The sequence below is a fragment of the Lepisosteus oculatus genome, chromosome 2, assembly GCF_040954835.1.
Source record: "Lepisosteus oculatus isolate fLepOcu1 chromosome 2, fLepOcu1.hap2, whole genome shotgun sequence".
NCBI lineage: Eukaryota > Metazoa > Chordata > Actinopteri > Semionotiformes > Lepisosteidae > Lepisosteus > Lepisosteus oculatus.
In genome coordinates, this window is record NC_090697.1 from 31,536,086 (window position 1) to 31,559,287 (window position 23,202).

Sequence of the window (23,202 nt, forward strand, 5' to 3'; positions counted from 1 at the left end):
TATATTAATTGTTTTGATTTCTGTTTTGGGAAACTCTTATGCATTTAAATTAAATTATAATTTACTTTGCTGTTTTTTATTAACAGAAAGGTTTGCCAATGGGCACAGGAATGTATAACTCAGGTGAAAATTACTTGGCTCACTGAGTAAAACTCCTTTTAAACATTTTATACTATGTCAGTAATGGTGGTAAACTATTTTGGCACTACTATGAATTGCTTGTAAATTTTCAGTATCATTTGGTTTTATTGGATATGTTGTAGAATCGGGCAATAGGTGCATTTCCATAGTCAAATATGACTCGTTAATTTTTAACATTTCAACAATTTCTTAGCCTGTAACTTCCCCAGTTGTGTAGTTTAAGTAAAAGATTTTGGCTGTCAATAAACCTAGGACACATTTTGACATCAATATCTATTATAAGAGTTGATCTCTTCAGAGAACAGAGGTCATTTCAATTTTAAATGACCTTTTATTAAACTTGGACTCTGGCTGTAGTTCTCTATTGGTCTGTATTAGATCTACTGTGTATTAGTTCTTACAGTGATGTTCAATGCTGTGGACGATCTTGCATTCTGTTACTGTAGATTGCCTTAAATCTTATGCATATGTGACACAGCTGTCAAACTGGGGACAATTTGTAGCAATTCAGTCCAGTATCGTCCCACTCTCTTCAGGTGTCCCTTAGGGCCCTATCCTAGAACCTATTCTGTTTTTAATCTCTTTACTCACATTAGGTAGTCTTATTGGGGAAAAGGGGTCTGCTTTCTTTTTTTATGCAAAAGACATTCAGCATTACATCTCCATCTCATCTGATCCTCCATGCAACATCTAGATTCTGTCAAACAGTGAAATTCAGGCATGGTCTCTATTTTCCTCTATTTAAATAAGACAAAAACTGAGGTAAATCCTTTGGAAGATGCATCCAATGTATTAAATTCAACTTGGAAATGGTAGCCTCAAATTACACCATCCTATGAGACGTCTGGGGGGTCTTGTTTGATCCTGAGCTCTGTTAATGTGCACAAATAAAAGACACTGGTCAAGTCTTGCTGTACTTTCACCTGAGAAAACATTGCCTGAATTTGGTCTTTTCTTGGTTGTACTGCTGATACTTGCCTTTACTTTGGCTAAACTACTGTAATAGCCTTTATATTGGTCCTAAATGATAATTCTCTGGAATTAATCTTCAGTCCTTTAAGTTTTCCTTCAGGGAAATGAAAGGTTTATGGTGGCTACCAAAAGTATTTCACTGCTCTTATACTTTTGCATCTTGTATATTACAATATGGAATCGTATTTAATTGTTGGTTTTTTTTGCCAGTGATCAATACACTGTCAAGTGAAAAATGAATTCTGCAGATTTATTGGTTTTCTAACTGCTTTATCCAGTGCAGTGTCATGGGGGAGCAGCCTATCCCAGCAAGTCCATTGCATGGCACACAGACACTTGGATAAGCCTCTTCCAGGTTTGCACATCTGGACACTGTAATCTTTGCCCATTCTTCTTTGCAAAATTGCTCTAGCTCCCTCAAATTAGATGCAGAACACTGAACAGTGATTTTCAACTCCTGCCACAGATTAAGTGGATTGAGATCTGGGCTTTGACTGGGTTACTCCAGTACTGTACATTGACTTTTTTAAGCCACTGCAATATGGCTTAGGCTATTGTTTTGGATCAGTGTCCTGCTGGAAGATAATTCTTATCCTAAGTCCCAGATATCTTGCAGATTTGAGGTAGGTTTTCCACCAGATTTTCTTTACTTTGCTGCATCCATTTTCCCTTCCATCTTCACATCTTCTAGGCCATAACACAGTGAAGCGTCCCCATAGCATGATGCTGCCGCCACCGTGCTTCACCCTAAGGATGGTGCTCTCACGATGTTTTGGCACAAGCATAATCTTACACTGAAACCTTTTTGGCCTAAAGGCTAAGTACTGTACTGCAGTCTCCCACATACCATCTGGCAAACAGACTTTGAGACTTGGTGCAAGTTATTTAATCAACAGCATTCATATAACCACTCTCTGGTGAAACCCACAATTGTAAAGCGCTTGGACAGTTGTAAGCATAGTTTCTCCCATTTCAGATGGGGAAGACTAGAGTGCCTTTAGAGTTGTCATAGGCTTCCTGGTGGCCTTCCTTAGTTTTGCTCTTCTTGCTTGGATACTGTTTTTGAGGATGCCCTGTTTCACACAGTCAAAGTTGTACCATATTTTCTGCTTTTCTTTTAATGGTCTTCATTGTGCTTCGAGGGATATATAATGCCTTGGACATTTTTCTTGTATCCTTCCCATAATTGGTACTTTTCAATACCCCTATCCCAGATTTACAGTACTTTGAAAGTTTGTTCAGTGTTGCACTAAACTGGACTTCCCTGAGATGGGAACTCATGAAACACCTTCGTTGCAAACAGGTGGACTTCAATTAATTGTCTTCTAAAGGCAGCTGGTTGCACCAGAGCCTATTTGAGTGTCAAAATGCAGGAGTTGAAAACGTGTTCTGTTTTATATTTATTATTTTAGGGTGATCTGTAGAATATTTATTTTGCTTTGATATATGGAGTGTTTTGCCAATTGATGGCAAAAAAATCCCAGTTAAATACTTTGATTCCATATTACAATAGAATTTGTAGTTTCAAGGGCAGTGAATACTTTTGATAACCAGTGTATACACTTATGAAGTTAGTGTTCTATAAGATTCATTAAAATTACAATAAATTGGATAATCAAAGTGAAAATGAACACTTGACATTTATTAAATTTAATTCTTAAATATAATGTAAAAATGTAGATTCCTGTTTTTGTCTGATAGCAAAACTTGGTAAATATTGCTGCTAATATTTTGAGCTGCCAGCACTGATGTACTGTATATAAAGGAAACTTTATTCAAGTCTTAGACAAAGCTTTTGTTGTACAGTACCTAGCATTTCTGTCTGTTTGAATTAACCTTCCATTATTTTGGCTTATGTTAATGTAAAACCAATTTTTATCTGAAATGAAAATAAATGGCAGTGAAACCATGGAAATATTACATGTTTGTTACAATTTTACTTTTGATTAGTGGTAGAGTAAGCTGTTCATGTGGATTATAGATATTACTTAATGTACTGTACTTACAGGGATGTCCCTTTCCTGGGCTGCAATTTCATACTTATTAGCTATGCAGGTGATGGGCTCAGAGGTGAGCCTGTGACTACACAATTTCAGATTCAGGTGGTGATCTCATATGATTATATGCTACAGTTCTGTTGCTCTTTAGAGTGAAGGGCAGATGGCAGAAAGAATGCCAATTTAAAATGTACAGTTTGTAGCCAGTAGCTATTTATATTGCTCTTTTGTAATGCACCTACTGTATATCAGCTTTTACTGCTTCTCTTTAGCAACAAATTGAAGCTGGTGTCCACCCTACTGGGTTTAATAAAAGCATTGCAACATTGAGTGGTTTTGCTTTTGTATGTGAAAGCCTTAATTGAGCCCAAAAGCAATCTGGGGCATGTGTGAATCTTCCTAGTTTATATTGGGTCCAAGGTTGAGGATTAATCAGTTCAAGATGTGGTGTAATACAATGAGAGTTATGATTGGTCCCTCTCTAATCTGCTGTGCAATTAACCAAATGTTTTGTCCTGGTAAACCTGTGCTACATTGTAGTAGTCAATATCATTGATCTATAAAAAGGAAAGAAAAAGTAAGACTATGGTCTGTTTGTCATTTTTTAGACAGGATCTCTAGGTACCTACTACAAATGTGAAACCTCTTACATATGCGCACACACCATGAAAGACCTGTAATGAATCACTTATTTGTTCATCTGCTAGACCACCTAGGTTGTAAAACGGGATTGGCCATTATTAGGCTAATCGGTAGCTCTCAGGTACAAAGAAAACCTTGTGCAGAAGGTACTTTCTTTGCCTTAAAAGGTTTTACAACCTGTAATCTGCTTTACACATATTAACTAGAACCATACTTTTGCTGTAAGTGGGAGATCAAAGGTTAATTCTCCCTCAAGGCATGAAAGTTTTTGGATAAAGTGAAATGTAGTCTGTAATATTTTTATTATGCTTCAATGTAGAATTGACAATAAGTAATACTGTTCTGTAACATTAGTCTGATTTTATGATGTACAGTGGGACAGTCAAACTCTTATTAAAATGAACTTAATCAGTGATAATAGAAATTTAAAATGCTTAATTTAATCTGAAGCGGCACCTGTAGCAATACTGAACAAATAGAAAATGTATTTCTTTTGTGATCAAGATGGCAAAGAAACGAAAGTGTTTTTGAAGAGGCCACACACAGAGCTAGTTGCATGTAAGATGAGAATGTACAATTCAGTGCAAGAACACTGCAAGCAGAAAATTACTCACTGGAATTTGATGCTGTGCATACAATAGCTTCACTATCAGTACAGGTTTCACTACCAGAATATGCTTAGGAATGTCTGCTTTCAAATACCAGAGGTAGGTTGGAATTTGACCAGAGGATAGCATTTCAAATAAACTAAATTGCAAATTAAGGATATCTGCACAAGCTAAATGAATTTGATTATATTTAAGACCAAAATGTTGATAACTTGATAGCAGAAACTAAAAATGCAGGTATCAAGAAACTGCAGTTGGTTTTTGTTTAATGAAACATTTAACTTCACTAAGAAACAAAACTTAAACAACTTGATTCAACAAAGCACTTTAGAGAAATGCAAAAGTATTTTACACTTTGCTTTTTTCCTCCAAAAACAAATGTCAGAAAAGGTCACAAGAACTGCCGATACTGCATACAAATAAAGCTTCAGTACAAAAGGGAAAAGCTCTGTTTAAACTTAATCATAGTAGTTCTTTCATTGGTACTGTATTTGTGTATTGTTGGAAATTACCATACATACAAAAGAAACTGTTAGCCTTCTATTGAATATTTAAACATCAATCATATTCATGTCCCGTTTTTGCTAACCTACAGTTAATGTCTGAACATTAACTGTAGGTTAATCAAACTCCTAATGTATACCAAACCTTAAAAGAAACATACAATTCACAAATTTATCAGGAAAATAACACCATCTGGAGTGTAGATGCACTGGCATCTTGTTAGACATCACATTAACGTTAAATGAACATAGTGAAGGTGTGGAGTGGTGGCACCGTGGCCAAGGATCTGTACCTGTGGCTGGAAGGTTGCTGGTTCAATTCCCGCGGCCAGCAGAGGAATCCTACTCCATTGGGCCCCTGAGCAGGGCCTTTAACCCCAACTGCTCCAGGGGCGCCATATAAGTGGCTGACCCTGAATTCTGATCCCAAGCTGCTCGCTCCCTGTCTGTGTGCTTGTATGTCTCATGGAGAGCAAGCTGGGGTATGTGAAAAGACAAATTCTTAATGCAAGAAATCTGTATATGGCCAATAAAGGTATCTTGACTCTTGAAGCCTTTTACTAGTCATCAACAGGAGTTGATTTACAAGTGACCTACGCTAAAAGTCAAATGCCAAGTAGCATTCGTATTGCTTCTTTCATGGAACCTGGGCAAGTGTGTGGACGTTAACTAGACTCTGCCCCCTAGATACTGTATGTACTCCAAACTCCTCACAAATTTTCAATGGGGATCAAGTCTGGCAAGACTATCAATCACTAAAGGTGGAGTTCTGTAGTACTAGATTCACCTGCCCAGATAAAAAATATTCTCTTTTTACATGGAGCATATAAGTTTTAGTTCCTTTGTTTCTTTCATCTCCATTTCCCATGCTGGTATGAATCGGTGAGCCACATTAACTAACAAAGTTCAGTCAACAAAATTGCAGTATACCAAAAACACATTAAGAAAAGAAATGCCGGAGTTTATAACTGGGGCGGGGGGATATCTCTTCTAATTTCAGATTTCCACTAATCTCCTGAAAACTAGAGCAATCAGTTCAGTTCAGTATGCTTTTTTACCTACAGTATAACTGTAATTAATTTGTGCCAGAAAACAGGGTATTCAATTTAGCTTTTTTTGAAAAGCAATGTATATTTTTCACATAAAAGCACAAGTTCATTTTAAATGCTACGCTTTTATGTTGGGCTGAGTGCATTCACATTCTCATTACCTCTTCATAACATTTTATTTGATCATAATCTCCTGTGTCGTGCAGATTTTATTGACCGATTTAGATGAAGCAACCCCTTTGATCTAGATAAATCCTCTTCAACAAATTGTCTAAATTTCAGAAAAACTCATTCACTTAAAATGAAACAAATTGTCTTCTGGTGTTTTTGCTCTTGTTCCCATCTTGATTTCCAACAAAACGCATAAAATCGCATTTAAAAAAAAACCTTCAAACATCACAAGTGAAATGCAGTACTTGCTATGCATGGGAAGGTGTTTTGTATTGCCACATGTACTGGAATGCACAGCAAATACAAAATTAACAAGTTGCAGGGTCCAAGTATGAAATGTTGATGTACAGTCATTAGATGGCCTAGTGCTGTTTGATAGTTATCAGAAGTATAAAAAAGTCCACGTGGCAATTTACATCTGTTTCTCCATCTGGATATCCTGGTCATATGTTTTGAATATCCCAAAACCCACTTTAGCACCACAGGAAAGTTGTTTAGAACAAATGTGAATGCTAGTGAAGTATTACAGTTTGGGCCACATTCAAAATCATAGGTATCTGTGCTCCCAAACATCTAACTATAAAGTTACACAAAAAAGGAAATGTTATGCAGAGCTTCCAAGATTCCTTGGCATTCTTTGCAGTACAGCCACGGTCAATCATAGGGAAGTGAAAGCAAACAAGTAAAATGACACTCCCCAATTCTGAGAGATCATGAGAAATGCCTATGAAAGTAGTGAGAGGGCTTTGAAAACTATTATCTAGCAGGGAGTAGTGGAAGATCAAGATGAAACTGTACAAACCTCAACATGTATCATGTCAAAATGTACTCAGGGGGTGGTGGAAGAAGTTGAGCTTTGTATGACATTGTAAGCTTTTTTTTTTTCCCCAGTGCTTGGAAATGGTGAAAGGTGTCGAACGTGACACCTCTTTTCATAACAAATGTAAAGCATTGTGCCTTTCCACTTCATCTCTTCAGTTGCTACAGATTTCACAACATCAGGTTTCACCATGACAACTCTGCACAACCAAATCAACAGCATAATTACCAGAGTGAAGGTCAGGTTGCTGGAGTGGTCATTAGTGTCCCATCCCTTAAAGCCACCTCATTTATTAAAGATGGATATGATGCATTAATAGAAATTCCTGATGATTATGCAGTTGAAACTACAGTATGTAAATTGAAAAGTGCAGTAAAATGTAAAAGGACAAAAGCAGACAAAGCTACAAAAACGCATGCTTCCAGAAATGGCAGCTAAATGAGGAGATACTCATTTAATACTCGCTAAGGGCCAGGTACAAGAGTTACAGTATGCCTGTTTTATGAGTTATTCTTTCGCAGAAGGGTTGCCCCAAGGCACTTAAAGCTGTGTAACAATACATGACGCTACAATACAGAATGGGGAAAAAAGCCAGAAGACAATGGAGGAGAGGAACCAAAAACTCAGTAAGGAAAAAAAAGTCTCTAAGGGTCTGAGGTCAACTGGCTGAACAGCCCCTCTGGGCATGCTAACATTATACAATTAAAAAAAGTACCTAGTGTGGAGTAATGAGCCTTCCATCATGTCCTTCTGTGTGCCAGTACTCCATGCAGATCTCTGTAGACCACCAAGTCCTCCTAAACAATAGCTGTATTCCAAGTGTCCTTCTTGGGACCATGGCATTTTAAAATCCAGCATTACAATTACAATATTACCACTCAATCACATTGTGGAAGGTGTTGCTGGGGTCTGTTAATTTAGACTTTAACAAAAGTTATGCCAAGATGCAGTAAAGCTGACTTGCTTTAGCAGCCCTAGTGATTTAACGCTACATAACAGAAGACAGGACCAACACCCACAAACATACCATAAACAGGATAAAGCAGATCAATGCCTGCTGCATATCAAAGGCAGCAACCAGCTCGGGCACCATCTGGACATGTGGGGAGGAGACTAGTATAGTTTGGTCAGAACATGTATATCCACCTGGCAGGCCATCGCAGAGATGTGTAGTGGCATGTACAGCAGCACCAGCAGCCATAGTTGCAATGGGCTATGATGTATGGTGTGAGTAGGCTAGGCTGAAGTAATAAGTTTTCAGTCTGGATTCAAATCCTGAGATGGACTCGGCATCCCGTACGTAGGCTGGCAGACAGCCTCATAAACTAGGGGCCCTGTAGCTAAGGGCTTTTATGGCCAACCATTTTGTTTTTTATTAATATGAAGAGGACTTAAGTGGGCGACTTGGATTGTATACATTTATCGGCTCCATAAATGGAATTAAATAGACAGGTGCCTGACCTCTGAGACCTTTAAAAGTAAAATAATTTTGGAGTCTGCCCAGTACCTAACAGGAAGCCATTGGAGAGAGCGAAGTACAGGTACAGTAGGTGTTATGTTGTACTTTCTACTCCCAGTAATGATTCTAGCTTCTGCGTTTTGAATTTGCTGTAAGGTGTTGAAAGTGCAATAGGTGCTCCCTGGTGGTAGGGTATTACAGTAATCTAACTTGCTGTATGCAAAAGCATGTATTAGTTCCTCTGTGTCTTCTGGAATTAATAGTATTACATGCTTTACTAAACAAATGCAATGATATTTACAAGGTTATAAGAAACATCTTGAAGTAAGTCAGTTGTAGCCAATCCTTGGATGAATAATTCTGGATATTCCTGCAAGATATTGCAAAGTAGGGTGGAGATTGTGCAAATGTTCCTTCTGTATTTCCCCCCCCAATTACACTGAATGAGCAACCTTAGAGATGTAGGTGTATTTTGTGAAATCAATGGAACTATTATTGCACATTCTTTGCCATTTTTACCTGTAGATGTTTAGTATGACCATTAGTTTTGATTTTAAAAGTATACTGTACATTAGTGTCTCCCATTCAGTATATGAAGATCAAATAAGGAGCAGGTAGTGTAGGTTCAAAAAGGAGTTTACCTGGGATGTTTCAACTAGGCAAGCCATTCCATCCTGGCAATGGTGAAATATTACACTGTGCCAGAGGCTGTCTGCATTGTGCTCACATCAATACAGCTTTACGTTTAACTGCCAAATTGTTTGCTTCCCCCCCAAAAAAAAGCACATTTTGGCACTTCTGATTTCTCCAACCTTTTGGGAACCATAGATTGCATGTGCCACTTAATACTTTTTGTCAGAGATATGCGAAATACCTGTTCTGCAACTGCTGGTAGTGTTTAAACTTAATTACAAATGTCAGGTATCCTGGGTTAGTTTGCCACTTTTACACCTAAGAATAGCTACTTTTATAAACCATGTACAACAGAATTAACAAGATCCCTAATGTAACATATTAGGAAAGATGTTATACCAAACTTCAGAAGGTGAGCACTTCATGGTAATGAGCATTTTAAAGATATGTACTGTATATGAGGAGGATCAAGCCCTATTCTATTTACACTAACAGGGCAAAATCACACAATTCAATTATGCGCTTTGACTTACTTACTTGACCAACCTGCAGTCTCACTGTATTTGGATATGTGTTCAGAAACAGTTTCTTGCAGCCAAAAAACCTTTGTGCTGATAATGTCCAACAGAAGGGATCAGATGTAGATAACAGAATATCTAAACTTGGAAATAAAATGCTAACAACCAAGTGTAAAAAAATCTGCACTTAATTTGTGTTTTCAAAATGGAGTTTCTTGAAGTCTTTAGATTAATTGACCTTATGAGAAGAAAATTTGTAATTTGTCATTCTAGGCACTAGAGAAGCTTTTCTGATGAGGTTTAAAATACAGTATAATGTTAATGCCTAAAAATAGCTCGGTGTGACATGAACTTAAGTTTTATCTGTAGGCCTATGTTTTGATTTTTGTCTACAGTTTTTGATTTTGGGGAGATGATTCTTTACCGCTTCACTGAAATAAATTAACTGTAACAGAAGGGTGTAATGGTGTCTATATTTAGACTATATAACAGATTATCTCATTGTGTCATGTGTGCTACTTTTTATTGTATGATATTTAAAGACTTTTTTTCTATTGAGTTATGAGGTAATATATTTAAAAAGCAGGGGAAAGTACAGAAAATATTTTTTTATTTCATGCCTGAAGCTTATAATGCAAGGTAACCAAGAGGACTCCAGATGTTGGGCATTTTAGAGTGTTGTCTTAGGAAATATTCCAAAGTATTTCATATTACTGAAATGTTCTGTAGTTTAGGCTACAGTGAGTCCACTACTCCTATACATTTAACTACAATCTGATCTGGTGACCATCAAGGTGCATACTGTATAGCCATGCATGGGAAGGTGATGGACCACAATATTGCAACAGCTTCTCCTCAGAACTTTTCTGCAACCACATTGAAACAGTTATTGGTTGGGGAAACGTTTAATAGATTTGAAAATGAAGTTTATCCTGAAATATTGATTGTGACCATTAAAGTGCACACATGTTATGCTTAAGTACTTTAGATGGGGGTGGGGATTAATCATGTTATGAGTGTTATGCAGCACGTTGTATTAATTTAAAATTTTGAACTGCAATGAAGTTTGAACAAAACACTCTTGGTGATCGATGTACAATTCTTCATGTCAGTGATTGTTTTTCCATGTTGATGGAGTGAAACATGACCCAGTGGACACTAACAAACTAAAAAGTTTGTAAGACTCAAGGTTAGATGCTCCTTTACATAAATAGGTGAAGGCGCATGGAACAAGTTACCTTGTCACAATGTTGAAGCCTATACCTTGGCTTCTTTCAAGTAAAAATTGGAAAAACATCCTCCAATAAAGCAACCGGGCTCTTTTTGTAACCCTTGTTCTTATTCTTAATACAGTATATTATTCTTCTGTAAAAAAGACTGAACAAAAGCTCCATGAAAATTCTAAAGGAACATTAACATGAAGCTGCTTAAATTGATCACAACTTCTGGTTCCATTTAAGGACTGGAGAATTAACTAGTCCATTGTAACATTTTTATGCTATATCTTTCCACAGTACAATGAAAATTTGTAAAATTGTTTTTTGTTGGCAAAGCTGTTAAAAATAGTGGGAGCACAACTCACAGTGAGCACCCTTTACACAGTTCTTGTAATTGTAATGATCTGGAAGTTACGGCAAACTTAAGCATGCTGTAAATCTGTAGTCTCATTCTCAGGCTATTATTGTAAGAGTTATATCTTAGTGAATGTTGTACAAAATGAGGCAGTTTTACAATTTCCATTTATAAAACGTTATTTGGACTTTGTAGTTGTATACAGTTCAAGTGAAATGAAATACTCATCTGACATATAGTAATCTTTTGCTCCGTTTGTCACTGTTTTGGTATTTACAAACCCACAAGTTTCACCTTCTCAACAATAATGTGTAGGGCGAGATTGACACTTTGGTTGATGGACCTTGCATTAGGAATGGAAAGCTGATCCCGAGCAGCTGTGGGGAAAAAATTACGAGCTTTATGGCTTTTCAGTCTGAGGAGAATCTGGCAGGTACAGTAGTTTCTGCCTTTTTTTTTAAAAGACATCAGCAAGAATGCATTGTTTACAGCCAAAAGTCAGTACCAGTGTGTGCTCCTTTCCATCCAGCGCTCATGATCTTGCAAAGCTCAATGTCAGGCAAATGATCTGTTCTGTCGGACATGAGGTGGGGAAAATGAATCCAGAAAGTGCTGCAACAATCTAATGCAATTTTCTAGTAATCGGCTTTCAATCATTGTATAACGTTTTTCCCCCATCATCAAAGATGACATCCTTATATTTACCAATTCCTATCCAGTTTTTTTTGCATGTAATTCAGGGCTTTTTCCCTCTGGAGATCCATTGGTTATTAAATTAATACAGTAAGTACTTTCCCAATATTTATACAGTATATTTTATATGTACATTTTGAGCAAAGTGATTTCCTATGCACTGCGCAAATATGAACAAGCACAGGTGATAAGACATTTCTCTGGGGAGTAATAACAGGGTTGCAGTATTTTGAGTGATGCTTCTGATCGAATATCAGGAACTGTGTTGCCTAAATAAGAAGGGTCTCTTCCACTGCCAGACATCTTTGTTGTAGGATTGAAGCTTTTAAGCCTCTTAAAACCTTTTATTAGGTATACATTTTTTTTGCTATATAAATTACTGTATATAATGCCACTTGAACAGTAATCTGAACTCGTACCTCATTTCACTATTCCAGTTGTAAAACATGCCCTTCTTATTGTTTGCTGCATCATGGTAAAAACAGTATACAGTAATAAAGCATGCTATAATATAATATAAAATATTTTCAACTATGGATGAAATGTGTGGAACTCCTGGTTGTTCTTTCCAATTAATTCTTCTGAATTTTTTTTTTGCACAATTCTATTACTTGACTCATTTCAAGTACTATTTTTTTAGTTTGGGAATTTAATGAAAATGGGCTCATGAACAATGTGTTGGGTATTGAATAAATGAGAGAATAATTTGTTTTTGTAACACTTTATAGTATAAATAGTCTGTTACATTCTTATGCCCTTTTGTAATAAGGTCTTAATTGTTGCTCTTTATTCAGATCATATAAATTATATATTCATATAGTTTGTTTCATTGCTATGAGAGCATTATCAGATATATTAAAGTTGTATCTTGTGTATAAGCTGTACTTAATCTGTAAATCACGAGTACAGGAACACTTTACTGTGACATGAGCATCACATCAACATAAAGAGTACATGAAACTAACATTACATGTTAAGAAGGTAATGTATACCATTTTAATCTGTAACTTAAAATACCATGATCATTCTTTTAGGCCTGCTATGTTTGAAGACTTTCTGCTCTAAAGAACCTGTTTTCAGGTCCCTAGGTGCTTCAGAACCCACCATATGATCTACTGCTAACCTGTACTGTATATAGCCCATGAGTAACCATATTGTCAAAAATGGATTTTATCCTTAATATACAGTATTACTTTCCCTTCCATTCATAAAACTGATTAAAGGCATTTTGTTTACAAAAAAGGTACGAGCAGGTATGGAACACAGTGAAAGCTTGGTTTTATTCACACTACTTTCCTCATTTAGTTTAAGCAAGACTTGAGTGGCATCAAACAATTTTCACCTGGTTTTCAAAGCAATGTTGAAGATTTGAGCATGCAACTTTGGAATACAAAACCATCCCATTTCTGTTCCTGACAATTCAACAGTAACGGTATAAGTCAACAGAATATTACTAAATCTAAGTATTCACAAGTAATTCTCATCCCCAGCACATTCTCAATCAAGTCTTTGGTGCGTGGTGCAGGACAGTGCATCTGGTATCTGCTGTTCATTACCCCTAGCCATGTATAAAGAATGCAGAACACTTTCGATATTTTGAGTTATTTTAGAAGACTGTTCTTGTTGAAGAAATCCAGCATTCTGAAATCTGAATCACTTTCAGAATCAGTTACCAAGAGCAAGAAAGCTGAACATGACTGGATTGTGCAGTATACCGTACATCTGTCTACTATAAATTCAGAAACATTTCTCAACTATCAGACTGTGTAGTGATGCAGTATTGGTCTTATTAGTCATCTTTGGATTAATGAAAAAACATCTTTGAGTGCAAGGGATAAATAACATTTTAAAGTACGAGATCTAATATTTGCTAAGTAGGTTAACATCGTTTCAATGCCGTATAAAGTGTTGTAAGAAGTATATGTGGGGGAAGATGCTGCTTTAAGGCAACAACAATACACTTGTTTACTTGGTCATTTCAGAAAATACATGATAAAATCATGCAAGTGTGGTAATGAGTTTATCTATAATCTGGGCAATACCATCCTTGTTTCTTATTGAGCAAAAATCATAGACAGTGGGTTAACAATCACAATGCAACAAACGTGTTGATGCTGATTGAAATTTTCCTGAATTTCCTCAGTTATTTTGTATTCATGTATTCCAAGATTTTTAGATTAACTTCTTTTGTGCAGCAATAACTACTTATTGTGTTTTATGAATAGAATATATTTGTCTTTCGTTTAACCAAAAAGACAGTACTTAAACACCAAATTTCAAGACTTTGCTGTTGTGGAGCTTAAAACAGTACACATTTTAAAATTTTGTCTTAACCATTTCAATTAAACTTGATCACATCAAGCTTAAATACAATGTAGCACTGTGGTCTAGGAGACAATTGAGAGATCATTTGGAACAATTGGAAATGATGGTTTAGATTAAATAGGATGACTTTATCTAAACCACATTCCCCAGTAAATTGTTGAATGAGCTAAAGACTTCTTACCTATTGATCTTCCGGCACCTGGTCAGGTGTCTGGAAGACTAGTAACCTGGAAGCAGTTTGGTTGATCTTGTCTGTGAACAGCAAGTCAATCCTTGGTCTTCATCAGAGGGGAAGGAAGTGACTGACCAAGTGGCTGACACTGAGAGACTTATCCTCAGAGGGAGGCTGCAGTGTAGATATAGAATTTGTTGATGGCCCTGAGACTTAAGTTTAAAGGTTGATTTGATGCCATAGGCAGCTTAATTGCCTGGCTGTGTAAGAGACTTGAAGTCATAAGTAGTTAATGGTTCAAAAAAGTTTAGACTTCTTTTGGCATTTTATTTTTCCTGCGCTGTAAACAAACTAGACTGTTTGATACCTTTCCTTTCCCTTTTGCTCACCTGTTATAAAAACGCCATTATGACATGTACAGCTGTCTTGTCACACAATGCCTTAAGTCCTCAAGGGTCCTGTGTTCCATTCATTGATACTTCCTCAATTGAACAATTACGTTAACAAATATACCTAATCTTTATCTAATGATAAATAGTGATTTAGGGTCACCTATAAAAATTGGATGGGTGGATAATGAAGATTAACAAAGATGCAGGAGAATAAGGATTCCTCTGGTTTGCAGTCTGTCAAAATGTGTATTTAATATCTGAGAACAGGAGCTAAGAAGGACAAACGAAGGTGCTGCAGTGTGCATTTGGTTTTTGTGATTGGTGAATTAAGGGAAAATGATTTGAAAAGGCTTGGCTTCCATCACATGAAGGTTTAACAGACTGATACTAATGTACATTTTCACACCAGGCCCCCATCTTTTTCATAATTTAGTCTAATAAATGTAACTGCTTTTAAATGCTGGTACCTCAGCCATTGCTACTGACTACATATTCCTCTCACTTCACCTGAATAAGAGCGATTGTAGCAGATTGTAGCAGATATTTCCACCTTTAATATTGCTGATCAATTGCAGGACCTTGATTATGCAGTGAAGCCAAATTAATTCCTATTTTATTCTGTTTAGTTCCAAAATTTGGCTTTAGATATTTCTTAAAAGCTTATTTATGTTAGACATGCTGTTGGTAGCACTCAAATGTAATGAGAATGCTTGATGTGATTTGAAATGACAGTACCGTTGCTGCTAGCTTCCTCGGTTTTGTAAGCTTATCTTTTTATTTTCAGATCATTAAGAAGTTCACAAGGAATGTTTTGTTTTGGAAATACTAAAATGGTGAAATTCAGTAAACCAATACTTTCAGTGGATTCTGAGAAGGACTGGATTTTCATAAATTAGTCCATGAACATGGGAGATGGGAATGTTGTGTGTGTGTGTGGGCAGGGGGGGTTCAGTAGGCAGGAGAGAGCCTACTGGGGTGTACTCTCCTCACATTCTGCACCTCCTGCTGTGGGTATTATGGTACTGCTGTGTGCTCACCCATCCTGCTCTAGAGCTCATGGATGGGACAGTTTGTAATAGCGATGTTGCCCTGAACCATCCCATATCAACTTCTGACAACTTTGTCCAAAACTATTGTTAGGTTTGAGTTATAGCCTCTTTGCAAGTTGAAAATGACATACTGCAGATACCCTTCGTACCAGACGTGAGACTCACTCCTCATTTTTAGGATGTGGCACCCGGGGCTCAGGGATCAGTGAACATGCACATACTTATCAAGACAGAGGAATTGCGTAGAAATGCCCAAGATGGCATCTGCAACCGATGCAAAGCATGCCTTGCATACAGTATACTGTACATTCATGTATATTATATTGCTTCCTGCTGTTTGCTAAACACTCTACTATCCAGTGACTTCCAACATATGTTGTCCATTCCAGAAATTCAGTACACCTACAAATAGTACTTCTAAAAATGTTTCCCAACTTTGTAATTTTAAGTTCCTTTTGATTCTCAGGATAGTATTGATTTTTATTCGTATTGTCTAAGATTTGTATGTAATGGGATACTCCTGTATGTAGAATTGGTAACAAGTATCCATTATTAATAACATTCATTATCCATTAAGTTTTCATTTGGAAGAAACCTCTTCTTTTGTGTAAACATTTCAGCTACATGTCAAAGTATCTTAGAAAATATGAATTGTAACTGTTCTGCTTGTGAAGCACACGGGTTGAACATTTTTTTCCCCCTTGATTCATTCTATTGCTACTGCAATCAAAAAATTATGTATTTCGCATGTTCACTGAATTATCTTTGAAAGAATTCTGTCTGTTCAAAGGAGAAGTATTTGATGCACAGGTTCTCTCAAAGATTGTTCTTGTGCCAAGGGATTTTGTTTGCAAATAATGATTTCTTTCTAGAGAACCTCCACAGAATAATGTATTGTTACTGATGAAAACTGTCAACATAAAGCTCAGTTTCTCTGGATAATACTTGATTCCACAGTTTCTTCCAGTCTTGGTAGTATCTGATTTGCGCTGAATGCGTTTGAACCTCTGGTTTTCCACTCCATTTAGTTTAAATACACATTTTGAAAAGATTAATATTAGTTTTCTCTCTTGTACTACCTAAATGCACTTTTATTTGATAACTATATGGACCAAAATTGCAGATTTTAGAATTACATTTGTCCATTAAAAAAACATTGAGATGGTTTTTGTTTTTCTAAGTCAATAAAATAAATTTAAAATGCCAAAACAAGTTTATTTGACTTTTTTTTTTAAATATCAAACTATTAAATGACATTGCCAAGATGAGTTTGTTTTCCAAGGTAAAGTATGATGTGATGTCTGCTGATTAGAATTCGCCAAAAATTAAAAGTATGTGTATAGGTAAAATGTTTCTTATTCAAACATTTCTCTAGTCTCACAAAATGGGTGCAATATTTGTAGTGAAGCAGAAAAAGAAACTTCATAAGCCATTACTGGCTTAACTGAAGTTTTAGCCTGTAAGTCAGTTGTACCATCTTGAGCTAAAGAACATGGAGTGATGAGACAAAGAGAAACTCAAGCTTGACCTGTTCATTGATTTGCCATGTTGGCATTAGGCCAACTGTACAGTACTTAGTCCACATAACACAAGAGGAAGCTGAATTTGTGAAAATGAAAATGGTGGTTTTTTAACCTTTTTTTTTTTTTTTTTTTTTTTTTTGTCGTGCTTAAAGCATTGCCCAACCTCCAGATGTTTTAACTGCAATTCTGGTACATTTCACTTTATGGCAAATAGTTTTTTTTTTTAGGTAAAAGCCAAAAATGGTACAAAATCAATACTGTGGCATATACTGTAAGTCTGAGAGGTGATGGATTGATTATAATTCTGGTTCTTTTAATTTGTGTGATTATGATACATAACGTGATTGTGGCAGGAGAAGAACTTAACATTTTAAAATTTTGCAAAGATGGTATCTGATGAATGTGGCTGTTCACTCAATATGAATAAAGTGCTGTTGAATGAATACAGTACATTTACGACAGCATTGATCTTAAAATGCAAACAAAAAGGCTTTCTTACAGCAACAAGCCAATTTGCTGTTCTTAATGTACTAATTTGCTCAGAAATACCCTAAATATAGGAAACAGCAGAAAAATTAAACCACACTACCTCATATTTAAAATATGACATTGCCCATCATTTCTGGTGCCATGTTGTGGTAAATATTACTATAGAGCCATATAAACTAGTATGCCTCAAGCTGTAACACATGTACCTTGAGGCTGTGTAATGACGTTGCTTAGAATGTTTTTTTGGTTTTATTTAACTGTACAGTGTCTAAAATATTACTTTCTCAGACTGTCTGGCTCTTTAATTGCCAGCTGGCCATTGACCGGATTTTCCGATCTTACAAAAGCAGGGTAATCCTTCACAAAATGAAACTGGTATTCTAGAGGAGCAGTCTTGCATGCTAGCTGCCTTTACTAATTAGACTGCCACTGCCAATTATACCCTCCAAGCATTACTAAAGACTGCATTCTGGAAGCAAGTAATTTATATTACTAAATACCATGCAATGCTCTTTCTAGTTAAATACCAATATGAACCATTTCTGACCAAATGCATTAGAAATGGAGGTGAAATGCTCACTTTAAAACCTTACAGTTCCCTTAAAATCACACATGCTTTAAATGACATGATTAAAAATCTTTTTTTTAAGGTTTTACATTTGTAAAACCATGTTTTTCTTAGCTGTTATGGAATGTTTGTGCTACCTACTGTACTTATCTTTGTACAAAAAGATCCATCAGTTTAATCAAGGTACTAACAGGATAAATGACATTTAAACAACTGTGGACATATAGTAATTACATTGTATAAAAGGACATTCATACAGTAAGTGGTGAAGTGGCTGAAATGTTTTGTGTTAGACAATGCATGAGAAGTCATGTGGAAAATATGAATCTTTCCAAAAATTAAGTTTGGCTTGTCATGAAACGGCAAAGGGTGCAGTTTCCTCTTAGTGTTATAATACCCTGACTGTTTTACATTCTAATATTACTAACTTTAGATTTAAATTTTCCAGCTCAAAATTCCCTTCAAACATTTTTTTTAAAGTACAGGTTAAAATATAGTAATGCTATACACAGATATTTGAATCATTGGCTTATTGGAGTTAAAGTTCCCAAAGGAAATTTGGACCATTTGGCTAAAATATGCAATGTAAAGTTCAAGTTTGCTGTTATGTGAATTCCAGGTGTATAGAATGAACCGGAAAAACTTAGCCCAGCCTTTCGAAATGATGGTAAATGAAACGAATTTGCATGTACTACTGTATATCCCTTGTATAAAGTGACTGGAAAAAAGATGCATGTTTTAATTATATTTGGAAACTTTAACTGAATGTAATTTGAAAGAATTTGCAATAAGCTGTGGCTTAAAGGTATAATATAATAAGTTGTGGCTTAATAGCTTTAGTACTGGAAATTCCTCTCTACATTGGAGCACAAATGTCTTGTTACTAATCACATTTGTGAGCTGTAAATACTCCTTTTGTATAAGAGCTCGTATATTGTGAATACAAGTTTGTCACAGAGGATCCTTTGAGTTTTTAGCCGGCTGTGCCTTGGAATGTCTAAACCATTTTGTATTTGTCCGAAATGAAGGATTCCACTGGGGCACCAGACGGCACTCAAGAGGTACAATCATTCTGATAAAGACGGAGGAGATAAAGCCGCCCGAGGACTTCAAAGGCAAAACTGATGGGGCCCACTTTTCTCTCTTCCATTCTGATCTTCATTTATGTATTAAGTGTTAACTTAAATATCTCCTATATCAACTAAGAAGACAGACGTACTGTAGCACTTGATGTTATATTCAACCATGTCTTGAGAATTTCATTTACAGCTTGATTATAAGGACAGACATTTTGTCTTCAAAAGGAAAACGTTTTAATGGCAGATTTAACTTTTATTTAAACCATATAGGCCAAAAGTGTCCCTTTTATTTCTAGCCTTTTATGTTCCTATGTTAAGAAAAAAACTGCCCTTATTTTTGCTTGACGTATAGTAATGGGGGGAAAAATTGAGTGTTGACCAACCTGAATTTTCATTCAGATCTTGAACGTTAGTTCCCCTTATTTCAAGGAAGAAGGATTTCTCCACTTGTACAACTGATCTGCTACAGTATGTTGTGAGACTGGGCATGGCTACTCCATGTCACCGGTATGGGTCTTGCACTTCAGTGGTAGATGAAGTGAGTCAATTCCCATAAGTAAAGCACTTCAGTATCTTTGTGATGACAAGAACTCTATTAATGCAGTTACAGTACATACAATAATTCCATAATGATGCAGTTTTGACAACTTAAATTATCACTGAAATACAGTATCTTAAAATATTAAGCTGACAATACTACAAATAAAACAACCTTTTTATCTGTTTAATTCTGGGCACTATAGTAAAGCCACTCCACCCATTTATTTTTCCGGGAAGAGGTGAACTCGATCGACTTGTCACCCCTGCTGACAGTAACAGCTGAATTTACCTCTGAAAGCTGCTTCATCAGAAGAACACTCACTGATTGCTCTCCCAACTGAGCCTGTAGTCAAGGAACACTTTCAGAAAATCTTTCAATGTGTTCTATCTTGCAGCACTTTGAGCTAAACATAACCCAGCATTCAAAGAAAATGGGCATTTTGAAGTTTTTGGTAACTACATACTTGACGTAAATTGTTTTCGTAGTATATATTGAGAACCTTTTTGTACCCTACAAATTTCTATAAAAATTCCAGTACTTGGAAGTGGAATTTGAGATCCATGGAAGCTTTTCTTAGTGTCTTAATAGTGTTCAATTATCAGAACAGGTAATCACACCTGGATCCTTATTAAGTGATCCCATTTGTAAAAGCTGTGCTAAAAGTTTATTTTAGTGTTCTTTTGGCAGTATTTCCTGTGAAAGGACAATTCCTTTGACAACTAAGCACTGTAAAGTGCAAGCTCCAGATCGAATTTAAACTGAAAACCTGACAATGTAAAATTAATGTTTGGGGAATTTCATGGTCAGTATTTAGTTTGTGCCTGGGCTAATTATTAATACATTAAAAAAAAATTGTATTAACCGTGTACATTAATCTTTTATATTATAAAGTGCTTGCCAAAAACAATAAGGTAAATCCATATCAGATAGAATAAGAATGTTTTTATAAGAATTTTAGCTTGATGACGTGTTATTATAAAATTAGTGGAAACAAAAATAAACAAGCAAAATAAATTCTAAACACCTCAGTCTGGACTAATTGTCCAGTACAGGACAAAATGATCAGTTAACTGTTTGTGACTCGACAGCAAGACTGCAGTTTTGCGGGGCTACACGGAGTTATTGCTGGATGCGTCGATCGATAAAGGATGGCAGCCATAATGCTGCAGCAGCCCCACTACATAGCAGAAGAGTAAAACCATTGCTTTCCCACATGACTAAAGGGATACCTTTCTTGATTGAGCCCAGAATGGACGGTAGACACTGCAATCCAAACATTTTCAACACAAAGTTTGGTTAAAGAATTAGATGTCTACACCAAATCCACTAAACTGCCATTAACGAAAAGGGTGACATCAAACAAACCAAGTAGATACAGACCACTGTCTTCTATTACATTATGAAACAAACTTGGGGATCACTTACAGTATATGGAAAGTTTTTTTTTCGTGTGCATTTTGTAATCTTGTGTAATGTTTGACTTAAATAGTACCAGTTGTCATGGACCAAGCTACTAGACCACATTCATGAAAATTACAACTGGTCCTGAATTAGCTTATCTAGTTAAATATTTATTATATACAGCATATTCAGCTTTAATAGGTTCTAAGTTTACCTCCCATTTCTATAATGTTCCTCATTTTTTAAATATATGAATTCAATATATTTTATCAATATAGCTTATATTGATACATTTTGTAGGAAAGTTTTATGTAAAGAATTGATTTCAAACATGTTTTATAACTGAACTGCTTGTGTAAGGATGGTAAGTTTAAGCGGTCATAGTGGTGCAAATCTTACATTAGTAGATTGTAATCATTATAAATCTTGTCTAAAGCCGACTTTGGGTTAAGATGTAATGAATATATCATAAAAGGAAGCCTTCTGTTCACCCAGCACATATGGAAGTGATACTTAAGACCATATCATTACCATATGTCGCTACATGACTGATAGAATACCATACCTACCACAGTCACATGTTTTTTTTAATTAATATTAACACTATAGGTGTGAAAATTAAATGTAATTAAAAATACTATAAAAACTGTAACTGTAACTAATGTAGGGTTCTGTTTGTTGCAGATTGTTACATACTGTATTTTAAAGAGAGATGAAAGTCATTCAACTTGCAATTTATGTGCAAAACGAGCAAATATCTCATTGCAGGAATTTTTTAGTTCAATGATAAATATCCATTTGATGTTTTTCCTTATTGTTTTAGGGGTCTGTTCATTACAATTCATGATCGATTCCACATCTCAACATTGCTTAAAAGTTGGCCTGAAAACGATATTCGGGTGAGTTCTAAACCTGTGTGCCTAAGCAGAATTGTTAAACATCAAGCTTGATTATGAAAATGTTATGTAAACTATATAAAATTTGTCAATTGTCTGTTGGTAATTTGTCACAACTTGCTTCTGGTAGATCACAAATTTCACGTGAAATTTACTGTATGTAAATCTAAGTGTCTTGATCTCCCTGATTCTGCCTAGGAGTGTAGTTTTGCTGATTAGCCAAAAGTAGAGGAGGGAGGTGCATAACAGGCAATCAGTATGAAAACATCACCCCAGATACCTCCCTCCCCAAATACTTCAGTGTAGCATAGCAATGTTTAACATACTGTGAAACCTTGACATACAACTTAAGACTAATGGCTAAAGTAGGGGGTTTGACTTGGCAGAATTCAGTGTTTATTTAAAAGTTGTCCTACAATTTCAAATCAATTCCACCAGTGATGAAACATTTGAGTTCTGAGTGATTTTCTGTAGACTTTTTTTTAGATGGGTATTGTAAAGGGCTTTTCATAACTTTTTTTTGTGCATGAATCATATAGCAAAGTATCAAAATGAATTAGCCTTCTGAAAGTTTGAAGGGCCAACAAAATACCATTCAGGGCTCAGGGAATGGTGTTTAATGAAAAGATATTATAAAAACAAAGAACAGCCTCAAAAGAAAACAATCCCCTTTGTGTTACAAAGCTATACTTCCTGTATCCTTACAAGAATCAAATGGCCTTTTGCATTGATTTATGCAAGAATGCTGAAATAAAAACTAAAACCATTTGCAATAACTGTGATTCTAGATAATCAAATATCTGTTACAGTAAGTATTCTCTAGATTTTTGTATACTGCATCTAAAATCTAGCTGTTTCAATACAATTTAAGCATATCGTCCCAAATATAAGGCAAAGTGCCCTTATAGTATGAGGACTTTTTGCAATAACTCTACTGTACTGTATATACTTCTTACTATGTGGTCCTCAGAACTTAATACAATAGTTAT

General features: G+C 35.8%; 1 protein-coding gene across 2 annotated transcripts in view; it reads left to right on the forward strand.

The window, feature by feature from the left end:
* Window positions 1-23,202, forward strand: part of me1 (malic enzyme 1, NADP(+)-dependent, cytosolic) — a 151,589-nt gene that overhangs the window by 66,700 nt on the left and 61,687 nt on the right. The window contains exon 4 of one of the 2 annotated variants that reach the window (XM_006626268.3): window positions 22,141-22,216. The exons of the other annotated variant lie outside the window; for it this stretch is intronic. Within the exon in view, the coding sequence (XP_006626331.2) occupies window positions 22,141-22,216 (76 nt within the window). The remainder of the gene's footprint in view (window positions 1-22,140; window positions 22,217-23,202) is intronic. 2 annotated transcript variants of the gene reach the window in all.